Raw genomic sequence first — 17,861 nt, forward strand, 5'->3', positions numbered from 1 at the left:
CATGTTAGTTGATGGATCCGATCCCAGTAGAGGCAAGGTAACTGTATTTCCCTTGAGATTAACTGTGGATTTTTAACTGTAGATGGCAGTACGTACCAAAATTAAAGAACGGCAAATACTTTTAAAATTGCATTTGCTTCTAACTAATTTGTCTAGCGGTTTTATTTTAAAAGCTTTGAGTAACAAGCTTTAGTAAATTAATTCAGGGTGTACGTGGCAGGAATGGAAGCGATGCTTTTGTAGTCTAGTGCTTAGAAGGAGAAAGAGTCCTGAGACTTAAAACGTGATTTTGTAATTGGTACATAGTTTCTTTAGTTTCTGCTGTGCACTGACAAGACGATAGATAACTGGAGTTTCTTTAAAAAAATTGATCAGTATCCCTATTTGTTTTAATCAACAGCAAATAAGTTTTTTGATGTTCATAAAACAGATTTCATAAAGTGGGCTGCTAATCTTTCTACTTACAGTGCTGGGTAGATTTTATCAGTAGCAGTTTCAGGTTGTATTTTAGAGAATTTTTTCAATTTTCTGTGTAACGCTTGGTCCTAGCCTGTAAGAATTTATTTTTTTTTAAACGTCCATGAACGTATTCTGTGCTTTGAAGGTATATTTTTCTGATTTTATCGGTTTCAAAAGTCATTCCACAGATGCATGCTGGTGTGTATCTGACTTCTGTTGTTATAAGCATCTGAACGTAAGATGTAGTCATGTTTGTAGTTCTGGCTCCAAGTCCTCCAAAAGCCCCAATCAAAGGATCCCTAATCATCACAAGGTTGAGATGGCTTTCCTGCTTTTTGAAATGCCTCATCAGTGGAGGAGTGATGTTCTGTTCCTTGTAGCAGGCTGGTACCTGTGTCCCTTGTCTGTGAAGGAAGAAGCCCAGATGTTGTGCCCTTTTCCTTCCAACAGGCTCAGCCAGACAGCTCCTGCCTCGCAGGAGATGCACTAGCCAGCAGGGTATGAACTTTGGTAGGGGCATCTTGTGCTCTTGGTTAAAGTTAAGTCAGTATGCCTGGGACCAGAAGAAATCAAGCCGGGAAAAGTCTGTTTCAGTAATCAAATAATTAGGAGACACACTGGAAGAAAATACCCCTTGGTCAAAACTTGTTTTCTTTTCATTCCTGCTTCTGCATAAAATGAATGGATAGTTAACAAGGGTTTTCAGACTTAGATACTTCCTTTCTATTGCGACAGGATGTCTCCCAGCAGCATCCTAAATCTCATTTACTTTTCTTCTGATAGTGTTCATTTATACTTTGCCAGTCACAATTTTGAATTAAAATATTTGTGTTGCTCATTAAAATTACTATTTGTATCCCTTTTAACCTAACAAATTAAATTTAAGCAGTGTTTCTACAATTCTGTAATCAAGATTAAAAACCTCTCTGCTACACTGGTGTTACTGGAAAATGATGAAGATTGTTTTGAGGTGTAAGAAGGTTTGTGGCACCTCAGGAAGACAGCTTACTGTATCTGAACCGTGAGGATGTTTCAGATGACAAAATGTGTTGCCAGCTGCGCAGAAAATGAGAAGTTTTGGATGCTTCAAGGTTTCTATAATACAGAATATATTCCATTTTAGGAGTACAAAGACTCTCTCCTCCCCTCTTCTGAGACACCTTTTTGGGCACAGGGAAGCGTGGCATCAATAAAGAAGCGTGGTCTCCCTCTAGCAGTTGTCTCCAGTGCATGTATAGCAAGTATTAAAACCACTGGGAGTGTGGAGGGAGGGAGCTGTAGCAGGGCCAAGCTGCGCATTAGGGGAAAACAGTACTAATATTATGTCATCGATGCCACAGTACTGTAGTATGTCTGAGTTTGATAATTTTGACAGTTATTTGGTATCACATAGAGTAAGGACTGTGGAAAAAAGACTTTTTCAGGTTGACCTGATGGTGATGCAAAACTGTCCTGAACTTTAGCCAGTAGCATGTTTCACATTCGTTTTGAGAACAACTACCTGCTCGTACACAGACTAGGATACCATTTACAGAGTCTTCTCTTGTGGCTTTCTCTCCTGCTTATAGTTGGAATTTAATGCAATTAATAGTATTTTCAGTAACCACAGAACATACAAAATACAATGCTACAATATATATTGTTAATTTTCTCCCAATATTGTTGGGTTGGGCATTCAGTGCAGCATTGTACAGCTGTGTGTTAACTGTATGTTTTGTTCTAGCGTGTCATCTTTACGGTTGGCCTACAGAGATCTTGATATTAAAGCAAAAGAAGAAAAGTTAAATCTATCTGGTAGAAAGAAAAATGAACTGGAGAGACTTGGCATGGGGTTTCGCAGCAACAGAAGGTATGTGAAGTTCTGTGAACTGTGTTTAAAATACTTTGTGGCTTTATGCAGTTGCTCACTTAGGAAATGAAAAAATATACTAAAGTGTGTTATGGAAACTTAAACAATATCATCAAACAGTCTAGTATCCGTTAGGGGGAAGGGACAGGATTGCTTCTAATAGATATAATTTCTAACCTGCCAGACAGGTGTTAACCTAAAATGTAGGGTGTCTGTAGGGTGTTTGCCTCCATTAGCTGACTGTGAGGAAGGTAGCCAGGATGTTTTCAGTGAACAGTACCAGCCTAAGTATAGCCTGTCTTTTACAAGCCAAAACTCTGAAAAAGCCACATAGCTGTGTTTTCCAGCTGTTGGAATGGTTTTAATTTCTCTTTTCTTCTTAAATGTTTGTATAGCTTGGGCTTTATCAGCAAGCTTCAGAAACTAGATTTGGGCTTTAGTTCCTTTATTTTTTTTTCAGGGTGTGAGATTTGTCATCTGTTTACGTGCTTATTTTCTTCCTGTCCCCAGTGGCATTTCTCACTCGGTCACCTCAGATATGCAGACAATAGAGCAAGAAACACCTGCAATTGCAAAGCCGAAGAAAAAGTACATAGATGATGTAGATGACTCACATTTCTCTTCTAGTTCAAGGTAATGTATAAACTTTTTATTTTGAGTGAGGGTAGAAGTACATGCAAGTTATGTATTCAGATATGCACAATATATTTGGAACTTCAGAACAGAAGACAATTGGACATGTCTACACACTGAGCGTATTTTCAGGGGACATCTGAATCAGAAAAGTTGTGAAAGAGTTGACCTTACCTCAATGACAGATGTATTTATGAAGAAGAGGAATTACTTTTTGTGAGGAGAAGGTAGTCTGAATTATGTGTTCATAAGTTTTGCCTTGTTCAGGGTCTAGTCTGTGCTGGCACAGGCAGTTGCCATATAAGCTTTTATTTGCTGTGTGCTGAATCTAGTGAATTTTTTTGCCAGAATGATGCGTGTTCGTTTTTTTTTTTTATTCTTTTTTTTTTCTCCCTTGTGGTACTGTCCAACTTTCAGTTTAACGAGTATTGAAGTCTGATGCTGGATATGCTAGAGTTGCATCAGTCTTTCAACTGGACGCATGCCAAATGCAAAATCTTAAATCTTTTTGAGGTAGTGTGTGTTGGATATTTTGTGTCGATGTCTGCAGTCTTATTTGTCAGACTTTTACGTCTGTGAACGTAAAAGGTAAGCAAATAAAAAAACCTGACAAATTTTTTATCAGAGCATGAGTGCAATGCAAGTTATAAAATACTGCTGTTGGGAGGGAGAAGAAAAAGAATTAGTCCTACAGGCACTAATTGCAATGAACCAGCTGTTTCTGGACGGATAGATAGAAACAGGTGTTGCTTTTATAAACTGCCTTTATGGGATTGGTGCCACAGAAATATGAAAAATTGTACCTAATTACTTGTACACAGGCTAGTAAAAATACAAAGGCTTTTGTGTCATTACTTTGTAGTGTGATCACTAGTGGCAGAAATGCAAATATGGTACCAAGTGAACTGGCAGCAGTCTTGTAAAATAAAACGTATCATTTCGGTGCTTCTCTGTTTGTTCCTTGAAATGAACTGTTGCTGCTCTCAAATTATTCATAAGCCTACTAGCAGGCAAAGGATGAATTATGGAAGAGGCTTTTAAATGTGTCTTGGTTCAATAATTAGAAGATAAATTGTAACCTAACTATTCCTGGCTCTTGTTCTTCTAGTTATGGCAGTAATAGAATCCAGTTGGAGTCGGTATATAGATTCGTTCTCTTAAAAGAATGTATAAAGTCAGATTGTTGGACCTGGTAAGATTTGTAACATGGTTATTATCCTTTGTTCCAAGGTGGGACTTTGAAATAGAGGTAAAGTAATTTTAATATCATCTTAGTATATGCCCAAAAGCAAAATAATCATGCTGGATATCAGAGTGCTGATAGGTATCTGTAAATTAAGTGAGCTGAATGTCTCAATGTTTAGATATATAATTGAAGCCTCTCAAAATCCTTGGACTTCAATTTTTTTTTTTTTTTGCTACAGTGAATGAAATCTTTATCAACATAACAGTGTAAAATTTTATTTTCTATTAAATGCCGTTTTTCTTTCTCCCTCTGCCCCTCCCAAATACTGGAGAAGTATTTTGCAGAGTTACCAAAATCTGAAAGGGAAGGGTGGAGAAAATCAGCTCTTGCAGCCCCTGCGCTGTCCCATGGTTTTGATGGCGATTGTGAGGTTGGATAGCTTCATATATATACACACACACACCCCCCTTGTTTGTTATTACACATCCATATGGAACTTTTAAAGATTGCTATGGCTTCTTCATTAGGTAGGCAGGAATAAGAGCATTGCTATGTACTAGCTTCCTTGGAGGTTGTATACTGTGCTTCTACACTCTGCTGCCATAGGAACATATGACAGAGAAACTGAGAAGACAGGCCAAAAGAAAATGACCCTGGTTGTGGGAAAGCATGTAGTGCCTTGCCGTATTTTTAAGCTGATGTAGGGGAGAGAAAGGCAGCTGAATGAAGAAATTTGGAATACCAACTACTTTCTGGTGGTGTACCACTCTTGACTGGGAGTTTCTGCTTTGCTTTATTTTGTTATTTATGGAGTACCTCTCGTATGAGGACAGGCTGAGGAAGTTGGGGCTGTTCATCCTGGAGAAGAGAAGGCTCCGGGGTGAACTTACAGCAGCCTTCCAGTACCTGAAGGGGCCTACAGGAAGGATGGAGAGGGACTTTTCACAAGGGTGTGTAGTGACAGGACAAAGGGGAACGGCTCTAAACTGAAAGAAGGCAGATTTAGATTAGATATTAGGAAGAAATTCTTCCCCATGAAGGTGGTGAAACACTGGAGCAGGTTGCCCAGAGAAGCTGTGGATGCCCCCTCCCTGGCAGTGCTCAAGGCCAGGCTGGATGGAGCTCTGAGCAACCTGGTCTGGTGGAAGATGTCCCTGCTTATGGCAGGGGGGTTGGAACCAGATGATCTTTAAGGTCCCTTCCAACCCTTACTGTTCTATGATTCTATGATTTTACACGTGATACTGCACTGAAAACAACCTAAGCTCACGGGAACAGCGGAAGATTAAATTGGTATAGTGATGTGCCCCAAAACGGAGATTCTGGCATTCCTTTCTTTTCAAGTTTCATCTATGACTCTTATTTTGGATTTTCCACCTGTATCCAAAAGGTGGAGGGGGTAAAAATCCTCATTTAGCAGGAAAAAATACCTTCCGAAATCTATTTGGTCTGGCACCCGCTCTGTGGGTTGATACTGTGAAGATGAAGATTGCATTGAAGTGAGTCTCCTTTGCCCAGAGCGCTAAACGCCCTTCCCTTTGCCTGTCAGGAGAGAAGGGGAGAGACTTTTTGTAGAAGATGATTCCAGATCTGTCCCTGCTATTTCTCATGTGCAGAGGTGGGAGAGTTTGCTGCTGAAGCCATCGCATTTCTCATAAACTGCAGAAACAATGTCCTGACTATTCAGAACACAAACATGGAGAATGTTTTTCTTAAAAGGTGCTTTTCACAAAATACGGATGTGGACTTCAATAGCCTGTGTTTGTTCTATTGAATGGTTCTATTCTGCTAGCCTCTTGTTGTTTTGATCATCTTACTCCCTATCCTGGTTGTATCCAAACTTTCTAAGGAAGTTTATTTAACCACAAAGGGAAATTCTTAATCTTTGACAGTTTAATAGTCAGTTTTCAAGTATTTTCCATAGGAGTGGAATACATAGATACATAGATACGTGTAGATAATCAAAGGGGAAGAGGTCAAACTAAAGTACCACTGGAACTGACAAACATGCTTTTTTTTTTTTTTTCCTTTTCTTTCTGGTTTCTGTTTTCCGTGCAGTTTTGAAACGCAAGAGAAGATTGTCTTATTAAACTAAGACTCGCTTTTAAGAAATATGTCATGTGGCATTGTTTTAATAAAACATGTTACAAAGGTCAGAGGTGTTTAATACTAACATTTGTATTAAAAATATATATGCAGAACCAGAGACAAGGGCTGTCCTTACTGTACTATGTTTGTTGATACCTCGGAAAATGGGAGCAGATTCTCTGCTTGCATGGCTTCTAGATTGATTCGTATGGAATGATGAGATTAGCCATTGTCATCCCCTTGGTTAGAAAACTTTGCCCCATGTGAAACCACAGCACAACTGGATGCCATGGGTTAGGTGCTCTTGGATCTCTGGAGCGTTCAAAGTGCCTTGAAAGTTGTGGTGGCTTTTTTCATAGCTGGTTTCTTAGTAAAGAGTGTCAAGAGCACCGAGCCGTTATGAGCAGCCTACCTTACCTTGTAGGATCATGGTGATGCCTTGCTCACAGGGTCCATTCTGAAATTTTCTTAGCTCCTGAAGCTCTTAAACCAGCCAAGTATCTTGACAGTGTTCTTCCCGGTGCTTTGTCTGACGCTAAAGAAGAAATAATACTTTGAGGTAATGAGAATTTTGCTCTGCTGTTTTTGATGGGACCACATCTTTCAGGCAGTCCACTGCATATTCAAGACCATATCCAGCCTAAAGAAAGGCCAGACTTTTCATTTGGTTAAATACGTGTGTGAAAAAAACAAATTTCCGTTGGATTCAACTGCACCAAGCTTCTAACCAATATTATGAAATCCAGATTATTCACTGACAACTGCCATTGGGCTGAAAACTCGTGTGCTAGTGAACACTTATTAAGGCAATATTTATTTAACAATATATTGTTCCTACTTTTTCAGTGCTTTTTTTTTCCTTCTTCTTTTGTTTTAGGTACTATGATTCTTCAGATGTGAGGAGCAGTACTTTCTCTAAATGGGATGACAATACAGATTCTCTTTGGAAGAAAGAAAGTAACAGTAGAGATGCTGATGTAATGTTAACTTCCAAAAGTACGGGATTTTCAGACAGGTATACGAAGAAAACTGAACTGATTTTTGTGCAGCAAGCCCAAGCTTGTTAATATGATTTGAGTCCTGGTCATAGTAGTGGGATTTTTTTTCAATCTAGAGGGAAAATTCGGCCATAACTTTTATCAGCAGTCAAGGGACTTCCTGGCTGAATTTCTTTTGTAAGCTGGATTTCCTGTTTAGTTATTTACATTTTAAGCACTGTTTTGCTCAGTGCTTTACAGTATGTGTACTGGAGGTCATTTCTAAAATGTTTCAGCAAAAAAAGTAGACAAAAGATGTGGAGAGAAACTCAAATATTTGCATTGAAAGCATACTTGCTTTACTTGTTTTGTTTATTGTCTAATGAACCAAGCAGAGCCCAATTAGCAAATGAATGAAACTGCAGGGTACTCAGCTTTCAGGATGAAGGTATTAAAGGTACTTGCAAACAACATTTGTTGTGATGATAAAAAATGAATATATTTCTTCTCTGACAACTGTGGTTTTACCTTTGTAATCAAGTGGAAAATATAAGACTGTGAGGTTTTGTGTGCTTGGTTGGTGTTTTCTGCTTCTCTTCTTCTTGCCTGTATTTTCATTTACCTGTACAATGCAGTTTGTGCACTTAAGCACAACTTTTTCTTTTTTTAAACACGCGCACGTTCTGTTGTTTACCTAAAGACTGGACCGGTGATGCATATTATACATTATAGGGGTTCATGTCCATAACTCTATTACTTATTTGAGTACATTTATTTAGGAATAAAAAAAAAGGCAAGTGTTGAATATGTATGTTTGAGGCGAAAGGCAGTGACAGTTCAAAGGATGCTGAACCTTTTTGTGCTGTTATGTTTAAATCTGAATTTCACTGAAATTGTGTTTTGGTTTTTTTGAGGTTTTGTAGAAATATTCTATCTTTGTTGACATAATTTTAGCTTGCTTTTTAAATGAACTCTGAAAATTAAGATAGAGGATTAATGAATTTGAAATAGTGTATATTCACGATTTTGTAAAACTATCACTGGAATTTTGTTTGCTGCTGTATCAACTTGGTTATCTGGATTTATTTATCCTGGGTTCATACTTATTTAATTTTTATTAAAAATAAAAACCATAATTATACTTTTAGACTTCACAAAACAAAGATGATAGTGCTTCTTGTGTGATTTATTGCATTCTGTCATGATATAAATAAAAGTTACGCTCACTAATGCAGTTTATTTTTCTTTTAGGCCTGCATCTCGTCGTAAGCCTGAATATGAACCATCTTTAAACACAGATGAGGCACAAAAAAAATTTGGCAATGCAAAAGCAATTTCATCAGACATGTATTTTGGAAGGCAGGATCATGCTGATGTAAGTAGAAAGCAGTGATAAATATTTTTGAATGTTAAAATATTCTTTGACTATAAACATGGTGCTCTTGAGTAAAGAGAAGGCAATAAATAGTTAAAACTGGTAGAATTAGTAAGCTTATAGGATTGTGTCTGCTTGAATATTTGTTTGATAGAAATATGTGTAAGTCTCTGATAGTTTAGTATTTCCTAAGGAGTTGCAGTTGCAAGTAGGACCTTACCTCCAACATCATTCCTCTCTGGCAGAAGTGGTAGACTGATTCAGCAGTCTTTATTTTTAAAAGAGTCAGCCTGATGCTGGGTGAAGACTTCTTTTATTCTAAGTACCCAAACTGATGATAACAAACCATTGTTAAAAGAGCTGTCCCCCCATGTATTTGTTACATGGAAACATTATTATTATTGTGAGGCTAGGCAAGCAGATAAATGGTTCAACAAATGACATGTAATTGAATCAGCCTATGAATAAAAAATAGATTAATATTATGTTGCATTTTTGAGGTGAGGGATCATTTTAAAAGAATCTATTTTTAATGAACAACTAATAATGTAAACAGTAATATAAAAAACTGTCATCAATGTATTATCATTCCCAAAGAACTCAGAGAAATTTGAATTAAGAGCCTCATGTGATTAAAAGAGTTAACACGATGCTAACTGCAGTGCTTTTTCCTTATCCTCCCCAACCACTGCAGTTCAGATTTTTTAGTTGTTTTTAATGGTTGTGTTGTTCGTTCTCCTCTGCCTTTTCAGCAGTCCCCTTTTTTAGGGTAGCTAACAGTGAATAGGCCTCTTGGTGTTGCAATGGTAAATATCACTCTTCGATCAGCTCTGAAATGAGTTGAGGTGGTGACAAACTCACACTGTGGAAGTCGTGTGAAAACTACAAAATGGGAACAGCTTTCAGAATGGTCAACTTCAGATGGATTTGTATGCTCTCAAACTATATCTATAATCTCGTGAATTATCTGACATGACCTTGAAAGATGACAGCATACTGTTACAGTACTTCTCAAATCTTTCCTAGTACGAAGCAAGGGCTCGACTAGAAAGACTCTCTGGAAGCTCCTCTATAAGTTCAGCTGACTTGTTTGAAGATCAGAAAAAACAACCAACAGGTACATATTCAACAGACTGAGAAACTGTATCGTGTGCCAAATACGCTCCCACGCTCTGCTTTTAGATATTCTGCAAAGTGCGGTATACTCTAGTATTGCTAATAGGTCAAACAAACGTAACAGGAGTAGTCAATTTTTGTTTTTTTAATTATTTCTTGAATTTCAAGTTCCGTATTTTCGGTTCAGTAAGTTCAAAATTTTATACAGCTTTTTATGACTTGTTGCAAATAATAGACTAACTATATTGTAAATAATTTTATCAAAGGAAAACTGTAATATTTTGTTACAAAAACAAATGAGGTAACACCTAAATTGACTATCAGGTAGGTTTGTTATGGTACCATAAGTAACATATATTTATATATGTGAAGATAGCTGTCATAATAGTATTGAATTTAAGGAGAATCTTTAATAAAGTGTTAGTGGCCTTGATGTTCCCCTGTAATCGGTTGCATGGCATGTCCATTCGTCAAGATATCTGCTTCTAACAATGGTCTTACCAAATCGTTAAGGAAATTTTGCAGTTGGTTTGTGTGTTTAAAAGATTTGTTGGAACACCTTACACTGGAGAGTACAGTTCATGGAATTAGAAAGGAAGAAGTACTAGATTAGATTGACTCAAAAGTAGTCCCTTAGGCTACTGAAAATCATCTTTTATTTCCGACACCCTTTGTGGGTGTTGCAAGAATGTGAAATAGAAAAGACAAGAAATACTGGAGAAATATTTATTGACCTGAGCAGTTGGGTTTCATTCCGTAACTTCTGAAGAAATGAAAAAAAAAAAAAAAAAGAATTACTGAAGAACATGAAATCTGTGAGTAATTCTATAAACAGGCTGGAAAAGCAAACAGAATGCACCATCTGATTTTACTTTGGAAAAGGTGGAAGAAGAAAAAGCCATGTGTGACTATTCAGTTTTCATGCCCTGAAAGCAAGTTTTGAATACACTGGCTAGTAGAGAATAACTGCTATTACTAGTTACTTAAGCTGGATTTTAGTCAATTGAAATGTAAAAACAACCAAAACCCAAAAACATTTGAGGAGAGAAGGAGACATAAAGCAGAAATTGCACTAAATTACTTGGAAGAATATTTGCAACATGGTGTCATACTTGTGATTAAAAAAGATGATGGGAACGTAAGCAAAGAAATTGTGTTTCCTTCTGAATTTGTAAGTGATAATGTTTTCAATAATATGTGGAATTGTGATAACAAATATTTTGTTATCTATCTAAAGTTGAATGGTACTTTCTTCATCATTTTTCTTTTAATTTTCTTGCATATAAATTATTTTATGTGGAATTATTTTTTTTCTTTAAATTGTGTAATATGTGTGGGGTTTTTACACAGTAATGAATAAGAGAATGAACTAGGAAAAGGTAAATAGAAGTTGAAGATGGAGCTAATTGTGTGATGTGATACATGTATCAGTGTGTGTATATATATGAATGTGCCTTTCTATGTACACATACATGCAAATGTGATAAAATTCTCATAGTATTCTGAATAAGAATACTTACAGGCAATTTTGTGTAATGTTTACTATGTGTATGTGAGTTTTGCACATGTGATTATTCGTCGCTGACCATTTGGAAAGGTTCTTGGGGATTGTGGGGGAATGCAGAGATGCTTAACAATGGGATGAAAAATACCTGCCTGTGACTCAAGGTTAGTTACTCTCTGTGACTGACATGTAACCCGTCAGTAATTTTGAAGTTATATTACAAAGACTAAACTTCTGCTAAATTTTGTGGGTTGTTAGCTGCTCTAAAATAATAGAGAGGAAAAAATACGCCAAGATCTATTAGTTTGCCTGTTACAAATTCACAGTATATTCAGCCTACAGACAAGCCTTTCCTGCATGTCTTTCTGCTACACTCCCCACCCTAACGACTGTCTTTTGACAGTGGCCCTGCTTGGAGAAATTTTACTGCACTGATAGCTTGGCTGGTGTTGAATTAATGCCAAGGCCATCATTAGTTCCATAAAATAAAGGTAATCAGGAGACCGGGGCTGGCAACAAAAACGCTTCTGTAATTCTGGGGTCCTTGCCAGAATACAATGTCCTTTGAATCTGAAGTTGTTTTTATGAGCACTGCTGCGATTTTAGAGTAGAACAGTTTTTGGGATGCTTGCTTTTGTACAGAATGCTGTAGGAGCTGTTTACCGAAAAGAGGGGGCTGCAAGAAAGCGCTTTTACTTTGTGTTATTTCAGACTTGTTGCTTATGAAAGATGGCATGACAGAGAGTGGACTTGTAGATGCTGATTGTGAAAGAAATCACAAGAAAAGGTGTTGCTTTCCTGTCTCATTTACAAGATTTTTTTCAGACAACCATACGTAACCAGAAAAGCATGAGAAAATTCATATGGCTGAGAAGCAGTTAGAGCTTTTCTCAGGTTATTTATATCTGCAGATTTGATTTCCATGATTCTGACTTCAATAACAAAAATGCTGAAGCATTTGGTAAGTGGAACAGATCGTAAGGAAGTCAAAATTATAGTTCCAAAATAGGGCTGTCTCAGTGACGGTGAATTTTCAAAAATAATCTATAAACAAGTGTGCCCATACACTGCAGAAACAGCTACTAGCTGGCTTTAAAGGACGGAGTGGGGAGCTCTCTGAATATGACTATGCGTCTGCTGCTATGAACCAGCCACTTGGCTTAGGTAAATTATCTGCAGTAATGTCTGTCTTGGCTTGCTAACGAGGCAGGTGCCTTTAATTTCCCATGAAAAGAGGAGCCACAGGTTCTCTCTCTCTCTTCCTCCTCCACCCCTGTTCAAAAGGAAGGAAGAAAAAAGGGAGAAGAAAGGGCTACCAGCACGTAGCTCTGTACAGAGCTGCTGTCGAAAGGAGCTACAGTTGTGTGGGTTGGGCAAGCCTGTCCGAGGTTTGGTAACTGCTCACAAGTTACCGGTTATGTCCTGACTGGTCGTGACCGTCAGTTGGCGATGTGTCTAACGCAAGGCTGCAGATTGCAGTCTCCATTTTGAAAATACGCAGGTTTGGGATGCTTCTTCTCAGGAGCCCCATTTGTTGCCCCCTGAGATCGTAGTTGTGCGATGCTGGTTTACTGCCATTTGTGCCTTTTACAGTATCAGGTGCTGAATATTAAGGCATGCCAGTAATTCTTTTCGCAAATGAGTGGGTGATTGTAATTGTTAACAGGTTAATAGTCGTCATGCAGTTAGTTTTGAAACATCTTTGATTTCTGTTTAGACCTATACTTTTTTTAATAGCAGTAGAGCTAACACTGACCGAACTGTATTGGCTTTAAGGAAGGCTAGATTGCCAGCTTTGTGCTAGAGTTTTAAAACTTACTTACTTACCTTTACTATAATTTCTATACAATTTTCCAAGCCTTAGATGTCGTACTGTGAAATAGGTGTGTATATATGGCATGCAAAGCATACCTGTTCATGCACACAAATAGGGTTCATCACTTCAGCCACCACTGAAGCGCATTCATCTTTAAATTGCAAGGTAAGAACGGCAGTTTAGGATATGAGACAAATGACACTGCAGCAGATTGAAAATGCAGAATAAATCATGTATTACCCAAACATTCGTCACTCAGCTGGGAATACAAAGTGTGGAAGATGACGCTCTGGGTGGAATTAGGAACAACTGAAAAAAAAATAAAAGGAAGATGCACTGAAGAACTTTGAGATCTATGCCTAGTGCTTTTTACAGTGTTGACCAGACATTGGTCATTTGGTGCTTCTAGTAGTATATTGTACTTCAGGGGGAAAAAAAGGCTGTTTTTAATGTAAAATTCTGTTTTCATCTTGTGTGTCTGTGTTCTCCTTCTAGGAAGCTACAATATTACGAATGTCTTGCCTTCAGCTCCTGATATAGCTCAGTTTAAACAAGGAGTGAAATCAGTGGCTGGAAAACTTTCTGTACTTGCTAATGGGGTCATGACATCTATACAAGTTAGTAAAAATATTGCAATGTATTATCCATCAGTTAAAGTGTTTTTGTAGGGATTTAGTATCATGGATCTTGCCGTTGAATCGTCTTTAGGGAGAAAAAAATGAATTTGGTTTTGAGCTTTGTAGACCTCCCATGGTAGACAGTAGATCTTGATCTTTTTTAAAAATGTATCTGTAGCTGATAGCTCACTTTGCTTAGAATATCTTTTTTGTCTGGTCCCGGGTATAGTGTATTTCTTTCCTTACAATTGAAACAAAGATTGCATTATGGAAGTTATTTGCTGTCACTTTATTTTTAAAGTAATCATATTTCATAACTCAGAATATAATAGTTTAGTTGGAAGGGACCATCTAGCCCAAGCGATCATCTACCCAGGTCTCGTATTGGCTGTAATTGACTTGACAGTAGAATCATAGAATCATAGAAAGTTTTGGGTTGGAAGGGACCCCTAGAGGTCATCTAGTCCGACCCCCCTGCAGCGAGCAGGGACACCACTAACTAGATCAGGTTGCTCAGAGCCCTGTCCAACCTGGTCTTGGTCAGTAATACCTTTGATCCATGTTTGTGCACAAAATTAAGACATCCTGGTCTCAGTAGTGTAAAGCATGCTTCATGCTACAGTTAGTTTGCATTTCCTATATTCCCGAGGTCAGTGGGAGCTCTTGGGTGTTTGAAAATCAGGGTAATTATCCTGGAGTTTAACCATAAACTCCAGTTCTTGGAAGCGCTGGTCAATTTTCTTTAAGTCTTTAAGAATTAAACTACTATTTATGTTACAAATGTAAGTAAAGCTTATTTCTTTCAATGGAAAGCATACTCATGTCTGTCTTTTTTTTTACTTTTCTAGGATCGATATGGTTCATAACATCTTTTGTATCGACATAATTAAGTGCACTCTTCAGATATACAAATAATCACACTGCTGATTTGAATGAAGGTTGCCTTACGACTGTTGATGTTTTTACTTGTTCCAGCCTATTTGGTTCCATGTGCAGCTTTTTGGCCCAGCCTCTTCTTATTGCTGTTTCATCTTTACAGAGCAGAAATCTCGTAGCAACTTGTTACATTGCCTATGCTTTGCACCCCCCCACCCTCCCCCTTACAGTCTTGTATTTCTTAGCGACCTTAATGTTAGATGTTGGAAGCTTTATTTTATTACTGGGTTTGGCTGTGAGGTAGAAGAGAGAAGAAAGGCTGAACACGTACCTTGGAAATGAGGTTTCCTAACAGAAACCTCAGTGCAGTTGCATCCTTGCTTGCCAGATAGAACTTGTCTTTCGACTGTCTTGTGAACTGTGGAGAAGAAAATGTAAATTAAGCACATGCTGAGGTGGTGTTAGTGGACTGTAACAAAACATAGAATTAAGTTAAACCTGTGCTTATCAGGAGGTAGAAGCTCTTGCAGTCATAAATTGATGTGCATTAAAATGATGGGAAAATAGTGTTTTAAAACAGTATTCCTGCTAGAAAATTGTATGCTTAGATGTGAGGTATGGAGAAGACAAGACGTGGTATATTGAACAGTGGATTTCATCTTGTTGTGGGAACAATCTATTTATTCCTAGTTTTGAAAGTTACAAAAAATTGCAATATAGAGTCCTTAAGTGCTTTTTAAAAATCTGTGATGTGTACAAATTGAAAAAAAAATTAAAATATATAAAGAACCTAATAGAGTAGTTAATTAAATACTTGTTAAAAATATTTGAACCATCTTAGTTTTTTGATAAATTATGAAATATTGAATGAGGAGATAGCGGGGCTGTGTTTTAGACAGTCTAGAAGTTATTGCTGATGAAATCCTGTATAAAAATGATTATGACCTTAAAGAAAAAACCTCACAACCAAGAATGAGCTCAAGCTAATTCTGTTCTGTAATGTTATTTCTTAATTCAAATTTGTAAACTGCTGATATCTAATAAAAACAATTGAGATAAACTCATTTTTAAATTAAATTTCTATGTGCAGACACCAGTCTCCAGCTTTCTAAATACTGCTATCTGTATTCTGTCTATACAATGTTCTGGTAAAATTAGCCTGTAATTTCAGTTAGTGAAACTAGCTTTCTTATTAAATTGCTATAGTGATTTAGAAATCAAAACACTAAGGCTGGGGTAGAAAATAAGCTATGGTATTGGAATCTAAGTAACGGTATAGCTGTATTTGTTTTTTAATTTCTAGTTGCCTCTTATATCTAACTCGGTTCTGGTAACTTTCTCTTGTGGCTGTTGCATTTAGATTTGTTAGTCAAAAAATGATCTTTCTTTTTTAAGAGTAGTACAAGATAAGCATTTGTTCTGCTTAACTGGAGAGCTTTACAATAAAAGATTTGCTTTGCTTTCTCCTTTCCCACCTTATAGAGGTATTCGTGCATATACCACAAGAAAATGTACCTGCCAGGGCTTGCTTTAATTTTCTCTAATTACAGGTAACGATTCTCAGTTTTCAAATTAGTCTTTCAGTTAAGTGTATACACAGTAGTAAATTTCTGACAAGTAATAAATGGTCTGATTTTCAGTATACCCACGGCATCCAGTGACTTGCAGAAGAGCTGCTCCTCCTGTCACTAGGCTGCATATTTAGACATTTGCGTATGGATGCAGTTGCTGAAACTTAAGGCAGTGAAGTATAACAAAATACAGGTCTGTCCCCTCATGCAGTTTCTCATAGGTAACAACATATGTGAGATCACCTACGCTGAGATAGTTGTGTGCATTTTTTTATGCATCGTTGCAATACAGCGAACCACTCGCCAATGGAAAAATACAAAAGATTTATATTTTCAGTACAAAATAAGAAGAATTCTAGGAGGAAACAACTATGGTGTTATCTTAAATGCCATAAACGTGTGCAACTCTAACAGATGTATAAAGTTTTTCCTCTTTGCTGCTAGCTGAAGATTACACCACGGAGTTCTCTTATGAGTAAACTATAATTCAATATTTTCAGGAATATTGTGCAGTTCAGCATAAATTGGACTTGGTGCGGATTCTCTATGGCAACCTGTGTACCACTAATATGTTCTCTTGATGTGATGACTGGATGAGAAGCTCTTGACCCCCAATATCTCTGTCTTTAATAAACCTATGAGGTGTCAGTGCGTTTCATCAGACAGAAGTCGGGAGGGGTTGCCGTGTGCACGGGAAGAGCCGGCTTTAATTCCTCGAGTCTCCTGGGACTGTCGGGTGCAGGATTTGGTTGGACTGGATCAAAGGGAGAAACAGTCAAAACCTAAAATTGAGTTTGCATTCCTGCGTTCTCATGTGCCCTTTTCCTTCATCTCATCTTCTGCCTTCAAACACGTTTCCCAGCCTCCGGGAAGATGGGCAAATGGCTGATGCTGCTGAAAGCATCACAGGTCTCAGAGCATGTGATAAAACCATATATTGGATCTGATTTTGCAGCAAGTTTTCAAGTGACACTTGGCATTGGTCAGCCGTTGCATTTTGTTGCAGCTCTTCCCTGAATCCTCTCTTGCTGCTGTTACACATCTTGCTTTTTCAAAGCTGGAACTGAGCGATGGCAGCAGCAACTGTGAACCATTCAATCTTCTTCACGTCCTGTAAGTACACTGCGTGTAGGGGGAGGGGAAAGAGGATTAATTAGTGCTTTATATTTCAGATAGTTTAGTTTTGTAGTTTACATTGACAGAGTTAGAAAAATGTTTAAAGATAGTTGTTAAAACACCAGAACGAGCATTAATTCGATGCAGAGACCTGTAGTTTCCTTCCGTGAGTAAACTGTGAGCAGAGCACATGGAGATGTTCCCATCCCAACAATGCAGCACCCTATTGCATGAGAACAGAGGGTTCTGCGGTCTGAAGTTTGTAAATCAGATTCTTTCTTGGTTCATAAACTAATGAGCCAATCGATACAAACCAGCATTTATAGCTGTATTTATAAATGGATGTGGTTTTCTCTTGGTTTCTGTTACTGTGGTGATTAAAGGGTCAAAATCCTGAGGGAGATGAACATGGTGCAGTTCTTTGTGGATGTGAAGGTCACTAGCAGAACAGCTTGGTTAGAAATGATACATATTCCAGAATGAAATTCCGCCGATGAATGCGCTGCCATTCCATTACTTACCTCCCCCCGGTGCTTCAGAGGGCTGGCACGTGCGGAGGGAAGGTGCTGAGGCAGTAATGCTGCCAAGAGACGCGCCTTTGTCATGGTCTGTGCAGACCAGCTGCGTGACAAAAGGTGTGCTTGTCGCAGGGAAATATCTAGGACCTGTTACTGCAAA

At 37.8% G+C, this 17,861-nt stretch overlaps 1 protein-coding gene across 2 annotated transcripts in view; it reads left to right on the forward strand.

The window, feature by feature from the left end:
- ARFGAP3 (ARF GTPase activating protein 3) overlaps window positions 1-17,554 on the forward strand; it is a 39,521-nt gene extending 21,967 nt beyond the window's left edge. For both annotated transcript variants that reach the window (XM_075443578.1, XM_075443571.1), the window contains 7 exons: window positions 2,183-2,308; window positions 2,819-2,941; window positions 7,093-7,230; window positions 8,444-8,567; window positions 9,594-9,684; window positions 13,499-13,620; window positions 14,469-17,554. In XM_075443578.1, the coding sequence (XP_075299693.1) occupies window positions 2,183-2,308; window positions 2,819-2,941; window positions 7,093-7,230; window positions 8,444-8,567; window positions 9,594-9,684; window positions 13,499-13,620; window positions 14,469-14,486 (742 nt within the window). In that variant the 3' untranslated portion in view covers window positions 14,487-17,554. The remainder of the gene's footprint in view (window positions 1-2,182; window positions 2,309-2,818; window positions 2,942-7,092; window positions 7,231-8,443; window positions 8,568-9,593; window positions 9,685-13,498; window positions 13,621-14,468) is intronic.
- The last annotated feature ends 307 nt before the right edge of the window (window positions 17,555-17,861 follow it).

The sequence above is a fragment of the Opisthocomus hoazin genome, chromosome 1 (assembly GCF_030867145.1).
Source record: "Opisthocomus hoazin isolate bOpiHoa1 chromosome 1, bOpiHoa1.hap1, whole genome shotgun sequence".
Classification (NCBI taxonomy): Eukaryota; Metazoa; Chordata; class Aves; order Opisthocomiformes; family Opisthocomidae; genus Opisthocomus; species Opisthocomus hoazin.